This window comes from Hyposmocoma kahamanoa, unplaced genomic scaffold (genome assembly GCF_003589595.1).
Source record: "Hyposmocoma kahamanoa isolate Upper Pololo Valley unplaced genomic scaffold, ASM358959v1 102, whole genome shotgun sequence".
Lineage (NCBI taxonomy): Eukaryota > Metazoa > Arthropoda > Insecta > Lepidoptera > Cosmopterigidae > Hyposmocoma > Hyposmocoma kahamanoa.
This window is the reverse complement of record NW_020653337.1, coordinates 754,195-766,602: the sequence shown is the minus strand read 5'-3', so window position 1 is coordinate 766,602 and position 12,408 is coordinate 754,195. Positions and strand designations below refer to the sequence as shown.

The window sequence follows — 12,408 nt, the reverse complement described above, 5'->3', positions numbered from 1 at the left end:
TATACTACTCTAGTTTGTTATAATTATACTCTACTAGTTTGTTATAATTATTAATATAAAAATTGAACACTTAGAAAAAAATCCTTCGATCCAGCTGGATTCGAACCAACGTCTTCCAGAAAACCGTAGACATATGCCAACAAAAATTTTAGTGAAATTACATGCACACGGGACTTGTCAACATATGTCTCAGGGTGACGGGTGCAGTGGCAGTGCCCCTCAGATCTTTGCGATTTAAAGCTCTGAGTGGCACTGCAACTGTTATGGACAGGCGTGTAGGTTACCATCAGGCGCACGACTTGTTCGTCCCGTCACTAAATATTATTAAAAAAAACTAAGCCACGGAACGAAACAGACCTTACAAACTTTTCTTTGTGCTTGTTGCAGGTCTTTGTGTTTTGGTTTGTAACGACTTTTTTGCCGGAGCGCCATCTGTGAGAAATCAATTTCTTCACTCAGCCAGGTACCTTTACAGCTACCAGCAGCTGGCCAGAGATGTTGCTTTGATAATTGTACTTGTTAAGTTTATTAAACGTTTGACCACCATGATGTATAAGTTATTATATAAAGAGATAGTAAGGTAAGGTGCGAATGTGTGACAATTTATTATTCGTTAAGCACGGCAACAGAGACAATAGACAACGATTAAAGTCTTTGTCTCAAGATTATTTATGACAATTTCTCCATGTATCCAATGCCTTTACTCAAATTATATGACACAAAGGGCTGACATTAATAAAAAGCTTTAGATACTAGGGCTAGATAATGTAAATTCCCGCTACAGGGTGCACACATTGCGGTCTTACTTTTTATGGCGATTACAATACGTCGGGTAAGGCAGCTGATAGCTCATGGGTATTTTCATTATTTTGTTTTGGGATATAGGTACTTTTCCATGCACGTAACTCGCGATGTACCGCTGTTTCATCGTCATCCCACCTTTTCATGACCCTTTTCTCTGATTCTTGGTGACCTACTTTAAACTTTTTAAACGTTCTGTAATTCCTTTTCTTCGTGCTCGACTTCATATCAAATTCTGACCAGTTATACCAAAGTACAATATCATTGAGTTATACCACTGTAAATAATCATGTAACCTGATCAAATGTTTATTTATTTTTGTAGACAAATCTTGTAACATTGGTACAAATACAGGCCCGTTTCGGGTAAGTTCCTTTTTTACCACGCCTAACCTGCATGTCATTTAAGCAGGGAGTGTTTTTATTTGATTGTACCTGTATTATACCGTTATTTTGTTTTGTTACAGCCATATCTTTATCTTTTCTTCCTTTTCCTGTTCTTTACTTGTTCCTATTATATAATAAATGATGTGGACCGCGCCTTTCATTTAGTTACCCAAAACCCACGGCCACGAGATGTACCGCATAAAGACCGTGACAGCCTAGCACACTTACGTCTTTGCCCCTGGGACAGTGATATGTGGAAAGCAAATTGGGTCATTACAGTGGAGATGAGTTACGAAAGGTCCCAGCTGGTCCCAGCCTTTGAACCAACAATACCATTACAAAGCCGCCGTTGTGTGGTTAGTCGCCCTCTTCCCTCATATATGATTAAGGAGTTCCATGGCTGATACACGCGATTGGTCCTCTCCGGAATATATCTGGCGAAATGGTACGTGAAGTAGACGCGGAGAAGTACACTTTAAAAACATTGTACGATATTTAGACATATGCCTATTAGTACAATCTCTTTCATACGAGATGTTATGCGATTTCTTCGGCATTTGTGAAATTATTTTGATGATTCTTTTTTTGTTGGAAAGAGGAAATATTCCACCTCTAAGGGTGGCAAACTAGGTTATGTACCCGGTTTCGCGCATTTTCCGGTAACCGATTTCAATAAAACTTGGCAATTAGATGTAATTCCACAAACTTTTGGGATAGGTTTTTTTATACAAAAAAGTTATGATTGTTCCATAGATGAACGAAATAAAAAACAACAAAAAACTTTGCGGAATTTTGTGTTTTTTTTTTAGTTAGTTTAGTTTCAGTAAGTTTGGTCAATCGTGTTTCCGGCCACATAGTTCACTACCGGTATCATCTGTTTTTATTATCTATTAAAAAACAACTGGAATTTGTATTTTTTAACGTCGAGAAACCTATTTTCTGTTTTGAGACTCACTTCACCTTAAAAAGGAAAATTATATAATAACAGGAAATACCATAACAGATTAAAATACCGTAGATGCTGGGGAGGAGGTTTTATTTCATAAATTCCAGTTAAGGCGGGCACTATTTAGTCCGAACCTAAGGCTTTCCGTGCCAACGCAGAAAAGAAACTGCCATCCCAGAAATATAACATTTTTCATTGATTTATTCTTAGTACTTCTTACTTTGGGCTTCCAAAACGTAACGCAATATTCTCGTGGATTTAGTATTTGTTACAAATATTAGTTTATTAAGTACCGTCGTGCGGTTGGGCGAATAACCAACCTTCCGTTCCTCGCTGTGTGTAGCTACGTAATACTTTGGCGGACGTTTGAAGACGATTAGGATCCCATTTTAGCGAGGTAAGTCTAACTCATCGAGACGGAGGTTGCCTTATATTATCATGTAATTTCGCATGATTTGTTAAACTTCTTCGATTTGTAGTTTTACAGCATTAAAAATTGAGAACGCAAAGTTATATACTTTTTCAGGGAATTATTTTTTAGATATTATTATTTATTATTAGGTTTAGAATTTCTAAAGAAATATGGAAATACAACATGAGTCTAGATTCCACACAATTATGATTCAAAGTTTATTTATTTCATAACATTTAAGTTTATTTGAAAAGAGCATTCACTAGAGTTTCTTGCTCGTTTTTCTCATGGAAGTCAGCATCATTTCAAGTTTAAGTAAAGATGTAAATTACAACAATGTGGCATACAATATGTTTGTATAGATCTTTAAGACATTGCTGTAATTGGATTGTATGGAATAGAAAGTTCTTTATTGTTTTTTCATTGACGAATACGTCACAAGTTATTTTTGTTTTAATCATGTGTCAGCTTCTTTTAAAAGAGGTCGTCCAGGTGTTTCCTGCAAAGCAGTAACGTGACCATTACTGCGTTCCGTATCTGAACGGTACTGGTAAAATTACAGGCGAAAAAACTTGTCAACATTATGGACAGGCGTGTACCTTACCACCAGGCGTACGACTTGTTCGTCCCGTCTATTGAGACAAAAAAAACTAACTATCACTGTATACTCATGGTAGGTACCCCGTTCTGTATATAGCAATGGGACCTGTTCCTGACATTATAATGCTAATAAATTAAGTAGGTTTTCCCGCCTGAAGTACTATTGGTTGATTGTTACATAATTAACTTTACTGAAATACATTACGTGTGTTAATTTACTGCTTCGGTGAATTATTGACCGACGCATTATAATCAAATGTTCACTGCAATTACCAATGACAACTATAGAAACGGCAGATGTATAGGATTGTGAAGTCAAATTGGGATGGTTTTTAAAATCACTTAGTTTTATACCCAGTCACGTAACGTGAAATGTACAATGCAATAAAAACAGTGACTTTCCGCCACAGTTAGACTAATTTCAAATACATGTTTGATATTGATCAAATTAATTGGTGTAATAAAGAAGAGATTATATATTAAAACACCAGATTTAAACATTAATGCAAAGGAAAATTCTTTCGATCAGCAGAAAAAACCAGCAGACTTACGAATTTCTCTAGGTGCTTGTTGCAGATCTTTGTTTTTTGGTTTTCAGCGACTTTTTGCCGTAACGCCATCTATGAGAAATCTATGAAAGTTTTACTACACTCGGTCAAGTACCTTTACAGCTACCAGCGGTCGACTACGGACAGTCGCTTTAGTAATTGTACTCGTAAAGTCTGTTCCAATCATTGACTTACAAATAAATGGACGACGGGTCTAATACAAAAACCACGAAAAAAATGTCCCAAGTCAACCTATTCGAAATTTAAATTGTAATGTCATCTCAGTATCGCGCTGTCAGTAGAACAAATGAAGACTAAAGCGGAGTGTCGCGCTCTGTATACGATTTTAGCGCCTTACAAGTGCGGACACTTTTTAGCGCGGACCCGACGTCCATATAATTGTAAGTCAATGGTTCCAATCCATTTTAGACAAAAACTAAGCAAACCGGTTTGGTTACAATTCTAAAGCAACCACTCAATACATCGAATAAGTAATACTTTCACGTGTATTTTGAAGATTTTGTCTTGATATGTCATCACTTTTTCTAACAACATTAATTTGAACAACATCGTAAAATCGTATTTGAAAATTGGTAGTCAGAAAGTGAGGTGTTTTAATTATGGAGGTGTGAATAGTCTATGGTTCCATAGTGCTGTCCGGAAAAAACATTCGGTTCATAAAAATTAAATTTTTTGTAATCGATTAGTAAATCGAACTTTTCAATCGCAATCGAACGAGTATCTAAGTGTAAGGAATTGAAGAATTTAAAATTAAGATTTCGGAAATTTTAAATATGCTTTTATAGGTTATGTGAGAAAACCGGTTAATATGACTCCATTAATCAAATCGATTCGTTCAATTAAATAATCAATTTGTAGTTGGTATTAAAACTGACCATCGCTAAACCGTCTACGATTGCGTCAGTGACTTGTTTGTTTACTTTTTGTTTAAAATGGATTGAAACGAAGTATAATAATAAGTTTATTGAATATCACAATCTGTAATGTTTTACGGATTATGATTTATTAATTTTTGTGAAATTACTCCACCAAATTGTTATAATTATTAATACGAAGGTCGAACACTAAGAAAAAACCCGTCGATCCGGCTGAATTCGAACCGGTGCTTTCGCCATACCGTGCTTCTCTACGTGCGTGTTGCAGATCTTTGTATATGGTAATAAAACATCGTGATATTCAATAAAGTTAATATCACACCAGATTTCAATTAAAAGAGAGCCCTTGACTTTACTTCAAAATGTCACATCTAAATTTAATTTCACTCTCATTTATGTGTAATTTCTCTTTAAAATACGCTCCGGCTACTTTCAAATGACGGATGTCAAAAGGGCGTAACTTCACAGGTATATGCTCATTCACTCTTTTACCTACATCAGATTTCTCTACATTTTTATGTTTACTGTTCATCCCTACATAAAGCTTCAACAAAATGAGATATTTTTTAACAACTCGTGTACCATCCTGACAATATTGTTATAGCTTTAAAATATTTTTACAGTTTTGTGATAGTTTTATTGCAACGAGTGGAGACATATCGACTGGCCCTACGTATACTATCGAAAATGTAAATCACTACCTTCTTTACAGTACGGCGGCTTAAAATATTTTCTGGTGCTTTTTTGCGATATTTCAGTTTAAATCATCATTGCGGTTTAAATCATACGATTGTAATTTTTTGGACGTTATGTAAAATTTTGGGTAGGCTTCGATTGCTTAAATCAAACTTAGATTAAAATTCGGAGTTATTGAGATATTTAAGATTCGATTCTATACGTTCGAATACACTTAAGAAATTGGATCGAATCATGCAGTTTCGATAGCTTTCATCGGAATTTAAATTATGAATTGTATCGAATGTGATGCATTCAATAGTTTACACGGAATATCACTGTATATTATTGTCTAAATTGTGACTGTCGAAACTGTTATTAATGACTTGTCATTTCAATTAATATTAAAGGAATTAATGTATTCAGGAATTAAGTGGAAACATACATATATATACATATTTATGAACTATAATAGACTGTTCGAAACAACATTTTAGTACTTAACAGGTACATACTATCATATTAAAGTCATAATCAGTTTAAAGGCGATTTGCATGACGATGTCTGATTGTAGTTTACGACTTAACCAACTACAACAAAACATTAAAATAATACTTTCTTGAAGACAAAATAGTCTTCTGATAGAGCTTACTGAAACAAAAAGCTATATATTTTTTTAGTAAATAAGTTACCTATTTAGTATTAATCATCATTTTTATCAGATATTTAAATTATTAACACAATTTTATAAATAATATAATATGACCATATAATGTATGGTCTTCTAATACAGCTTATTGAAACGAAAAGCAATATATTTTTTTAGTAATTAAATTACCTGAAAAGCCATGGTAGCGTAAAGGTTTGCTACCGCCTCTCAAGCAGAAGGTCGTGGGTTCAAATCCGGAACTAGCACCTCTGAGTTTCTCAGAATTTTGTGCGAAATTTAATTTGAAAATAGGAACTCCCGCAACTGCAATCAATCTTGTAAACACCCGGAGATTGAAATAGTGGGCAGTGAGTCCTATTTACGTTTTAGTCCTTACTTATTTCTGCCGCCAAGCAGTAATGTCAGCATTACTGTGTTCCGGTTTTGATAGGTAAGGGTGCTGGTGAAATTACAGGAACATGGGATTTGTCCACTTATGTCTGAGGGTGACGAGCGCAATGACAGTACCCATCAGATCTTTGCGATTTAAAGCGCTGAGGCACTGCAACTGTTATGGACAGGCGTGTAGCTTACTATCAGACGCACGACTTGTTCGTCCCGTCACTTGATACTATAAAAAAGAGTTGAAGAACATGTCGCGACTGTTAGGAACCGTCCGCTCAATAAGTCTGCAATTGCCGAGCATTTGCTGGATTCAGGACCAAACCACTGGATTGAGCTTCATAATCCCAAGATCCTTTCTATACAACGTCATCACTATAGTACAATCGTACGTGAAGCTATTGAAGTTAAAAAAAACACCGTAATTTCAACCGAGAAGATAGTTTTTAAGCTTTCACCGTGCGTAGTGGGATCCAGTTACCAGCAAATGTAAACGACATCAAGTATCGCCCTACAAGTCGCCAGATATCGTGAGTGTTGTGTGTCGGTCTAGTGACAACCCTAGTGCACAAGTAAATAATAAAGACCAAGTACGGGTAGTTAGAAAAACTCGCACAGCTAGAAGATGTTGACACCCGCCTCTTCACTCTTCGAGATCATGGACGTTACAATGCGTTCGAAACGACGAGATAATTAAAATATGTTTTATACATGACTAAGGCCCGAACTAAAAAGTAAATAATTTGTGAAAATCGTGAAAGTTTAAATAAAAAAAAAATCATATCAAAAAATTATTATTGTGTTCAGGTATATTGATATTAGGAATTAGAATACCAATATCAGCCATTCGGAGAGTTCTTATAACTATCGTAAGATGATTTCGTCAACACTTGTGGAGAATCTGCAACTAGAGGCAAAATATTGTCAGGTATTGATTGAGCACTATGACAATTATAAAAACTAATAAAATTTTATGTTTTATTGTTTTCCCAATCGAAAGATAATACTATGAAATGCAGATTACGCTAATAAAAAAAGTGTATTTTTTAAAGTTTCGATTGTATACGTAGGGACAGTCGATATGTGACACAACGGCTGCAATAAAATGTAACTAATGTCGTAGATGTAACTACAGATGGTGTTATTTAAGTTATTTTACTATAATTAAGTTAATGGAATGTGAGGATGTTTCGCCACTATGATATTTAATTATTTTTTTGTGAAATGACTCCACTAGTTATTATAATAATAAATATTATAATTACTTATTAATACAAAGATCGGTATTTCTTCATCTTCTACCATTATAAACGCCGCCATAATAACACAATTATCACAATTAAACGGTCCACAAAGCAATCCACAAGCTAATTTGTTGTCGTTTAAACTGACATAAAGAACCGTCGAAACAAACGTCAAACTCAACTTTTAGGACGGACGAAAACGCGTCGAGAGTAACGTTCAACTGTCAAATCGTGTTGTCATTCATTCTTCGATCGAAACGGAAGTTCGTAGGTCATCCATAGTGGGAAACGTCCGTGAAAACGGCCGTCATTACGGATTTCGTAGTTCGAGAGTAGACCCCCAGACGCTATGCCAACTAAACCACAGATCGAACCATCTTTATTTTGGTTTTTAACAACTTTTTTGTCGTGGCGCCGTCAAAAAACCCATGATAGAACATACAGGTAATTGCTTCAGCAGGATGTAGTATAATCAGCTTACATCTTTTGTGGGTCGAACGTGAGTGAATGTCGGTTGTGAATTTATAAATGTATGAATTAATCAGAGGTGGAATTCTCTCTGGAGGCTACAGGTAGGGTGGGATCTCAATTACCATAAACAATTTTTCATCGCAAATAAAAAATGTTCGTCCTCCGATGCCCCATCGTTATGGTAATCCATAAGTTTGCAATTGAGATACTGCAATAGGTATGGTTACAGGCACGGATAATCAAATGAAGGGCCTATTTGGTACCAACGATAGCATCGCTAAACATTGGTCTCAGAGAGGTAGTGACGTGCTCAACATGTTGAAGACAAGAATTATTTACTCGATGCAGAAATATGATAGAAAGTTTACATAATGTACTTAGTAGCAGTAGAGCTCCTTGCGCAAGAGATTGTCCAGGGAAGTACTCTGCCACCACACCTATTTCTGCTGCCGTACTGTGACTATTAATTAAATATGAAACCTGACATGTTTATGCCAAATATATATAGAACTGTTGATACCATATTTTTTATGATACTAAGTGAAGAACAAGTCGTGCGCATGGTGGTAAGCGATACGCCTGTCCACGGCAGTTGCAGTGCCACTAAGGGTTTAAAGTAGCAAAGATCCGAGGGGCACTGCTATTGCGCCTGTTGCCCTGAGACTTGGTAGTCTTACTTAAACTTAGACGTCCATCGCTCCATCTGAATCCTAAAATGTTACGTATGCACTAGGTAGGTTCCTTGAAAATTAAAAGGCAACATTTTAGGATTCATATAGAGCGGTGGACATCTAAATTCAGAAGTCCGTCAGTGCACGATTTAAAGAAGTTATGAAAAGACCAAACCTTCGAATATTTAAACAAAGTTTGTGATGTAATGGTAAGTGGTCAATCTGTTAGTCATTTATCCAAAACAAATAGACATAACAGACAAATGTAACGGTAAACAAGTAAAACAAAAGCGGTACTTAGTACAACAATCCATTTGTTATTTATTGTTTCACCAACTTGGAGATAAAACTTATGACAGACGGCTGGTAATTTACGACGCTTTGTACCTAGAGATTTGACCAACTTATGTTTTGCAGTTGGTTACGGAAGTGTTTTCGTGCATTTCTGTGATGACAATATTTAGCCAGAATTTATACTCTGCATAGATAACTTTGTTGGACTGTACTCGACAAGTTTAGCCCTGTTTGTACATAAGTTTAGCAGAAGTACACAAGTTCATAGTGTTGGATGGTTCAAGTGCTATTCGTGTTTTGGATTGTATTTTGATGTAGTTTAATATACTGTGTAAGTATTAGGTTTGTGATAGTTTGTCAAGATTTCTAATTGAAGGAAAACAACGTGACGAAACTCGCATGTTGTAGAAAATTCAGTTTTTTGAAGAACTATGAAATTTCAAAACTGGCATTGTCCAGATTGGTAATTTTAACCTTCAACCCTGGTATCTTCAAATATGGCAGAATTATTTGGAAATTATTGACTTACTTTGATGACCCTTTTAATTAATAGATACCTAGATATTTTCGTATTTTAGAATTTGACAAAAGAGGCCAGACCCAGCCAACATATTATATTTGGACAATATTCGATGACACAGAAACAAAACTTCTGCATCAAATAGGTCGTTTCCATTATTGATTGTCCTATAAATATACAAAGTCATGCGTGATATTAATTATTCTTTAACTGTAACATAAATATGTTGAAACATACAATTCGGAGGTTTTTTTTATAAATACGCTTGTTCCATCACTATCGTTTATAGACAAACATAAACGATAGTGATGGAAATTGGAGAATCAGGACGTGAACTAAGAGAGAGAGTTTCACAGACATAATGCGCAACTTTACACCTAACTTTATTCGAACATGATTATGGCATCAAGAGAGTCTACAAGCGGACACGTTAATGAAACTAACCGACAAGTTAAAGTATCCTCGTAGTTGGTTAGGTGACTAAACTTTATCCTTTGTCCGGTAATGGATCGCAGGACATTGTTTTCAAACGCGTCTGTCCAGTTTCCATTAAAGTTCGCGATTTATCGCCATTATTGCTGAACGTTTGTGGCAACTCGAGAGTTATACTTCAAAGTTTTACCGTTTTATCGGCTGCCTTCATGTGGATGTTTTTACACAATTCTCTTGCTGACTGCAATTATTTATTTTTAGATTTCCAGAATAGACTTTTCATGGCGTGTATTTTAAGACACCGCCATTATGCATTCTACGACACCAAAGAATTTTTGCCAGGTATGCGGAACATTAAGGAATACTAAAGTCTATTTAAGTGTATCCATTTTTTGTATTCAATTGTTACCGGAAACATTTTAATAAAAGTAAAAGCATCTTGAGACCGTTTTTCTTTTCCCAACCAAAAGTTACCCCGACCTTGTTCAGTGGCCCGGAAGGATGGCAAAGCTCCACAAATAAATTAGATTACACAAAAAACCTTTTAATCGATCACAGTCATGTTCAATAGAAAAGTTCCATCCATCTGGGCTCCATTTCCAATTCAAATCGCTTGAGTGATCGGCTCAAGTTTCGGTACCTTCTGTCTAAAGTTGGTAATAATTAAAGTTAAGTTGAGTATCTAGATTACTCTGGCACACTTCAGAGACCTGGATTGCTTAGTCAACTTGGAGATCAGCTTAGGGTTTTAACTACAGTCTAGATTCATGCGTTAAGAAGACTGACAAATAAATAATTTATTATCCTAGTGCCTGTCTCTGCAGGTGCCGTTTTACTGTTTAGAAACATTCCGTACGATTAGATAATTTTGCCTTTATTCGACGCGTTTCTTTCTAAACGAGCTTAATTTTATTCCTGTATGTGATTTGAAATCAAAGTTGCCGTAATTATTCTTCGCAAATCAGCTTGTATTAAGTTTCTTGTAAAACTAATTGCAAGTTGGCCTGTAACAATACTCATTGACCAAACTTCTTTGCAAAATTGTTGTTTAAAAAATATCTTCAATATTATAAACACGTACTCTTTCAGAAATTTGCTTTTGAGCAAATTTCTGAAAGACTACGTGTTTATACACTTTAAACAACTGGCTTTAAACAAAACAAAAAAGAAGTCGATTGAGTTAAACTTATTCCCGCTTACAACACAAGTGGATCTTTCCAAAGGCTCCTTGCCTTTGTTCAAAAGACCGGTGACCGAAACTTCGTGATTTGCATTTAAAATTCAGGAACTTTCTCATTTTGTTGTTAATTATTTAGGTGACACCTGACGCTCGCTATTAAGTTCACAGCGTCTTATTAAAATTGTTTAGTTGGAATTCTTACTATTACTAAAAAAAATAAAATCACTTTATTTCAGACTTCTGAAGGTGGTCCATACAAAAGTGTTAGTAAAAAATTACTAATCTCCAGATTTATACAATAATTCATTTTCATCATGACGATCAAGACGAAAACCAACGAAGCCACTGTTACTATCGACCACGATGAAGCTGAAAAGGACCTTTAGTTATCAGGGCGTGCGTTGTTTTGTAATTAAGTGACAATCAAATTTACAAAATTCATATTCCCATTACAGCTACAATACAAAATACAAAGTGCTTCTCATCCCGTATGTATTCAAGTCACAGAGCAACAACAGAGACTGATTGAGTTTAGCAGAAACATTCAGTCATTGTTTAGGTCCCTTCGCTCTTGGATGTCTCATTAGCATACCGTCGTCGAAGGCATCTTAATAAATTAACGACGATCAGACGCTGCCTCGGCGATCGGAAATAAATGGAAGGTACGTACGACAAAATTGCCGAGATAATTACTGCCATGGACGCCCTGGAATGTGGCCAAATGAGAATGGATATTCCTATTACGTGCTCGTTTATATGCAAAAATATGGGAATTAATTTTCCATTGATATTAATTTATTTGGAGGACTTCCTTGTTATTTGAAGTCTTTGCGGTTTGTTTAAGATTAATGATGTTACAATAAAAAAAAGATGATATTTCATAAAACGTAAAGCAATTCTCTATTTAGACAGATAAATTTTCTTACTGATCCCAGCCTTTTAGTGATGATGACGTTTTAATGTAAATTTTTACGTTGCTTTCGGTCATGGTCTTCAGTAATTTTTTCATAAATGAAAACTCACCTTTGGCGGCGCAGTCGCATGAGCACCATCATAAACGTACAGATGGTCGTTGCAGTCCAACTGGAGCAGATCGAAGTGCAGCATGAACCGCTGCAGGATACTGTGCGTCTGGAATGTGACTGTACAGTCCAGATTTCTCTCGTTTCGAGACCATAGTACTCCTCCATCCACTTTTCGATATTGTCGCTGTAGAAAATGGTCCTTGCATAGCGAGTCCATATAATCTGCGGACAAAAAATTATGTTTGTTAGTTAGATT

At 35.6% G+C, this 12,408-nt stretch overlaps 1 protein-coding gene across 1 annotated transcript in view; it reads right to left on the bottom strand.

The window, feature by feature from the left end:
- LOC113236526 overlaps window positions 1-12,408 on the bottom strand; it is a 121,866-nt gene that overhangs the window by 27,673 nt on the left and 81,785 nt on the right. Inside the window, exon 2 of the mRNA XM_026472645.1 lies at window positions 12,151-12,374. Within this exon, the coding sequence (XP_026328430.1) occupies window positions 12,151-12,374 (224 nt within the window). The remainder of the gene's footprint in view (window positions 1-12,150; window positions 12,375-12,408) is intronic.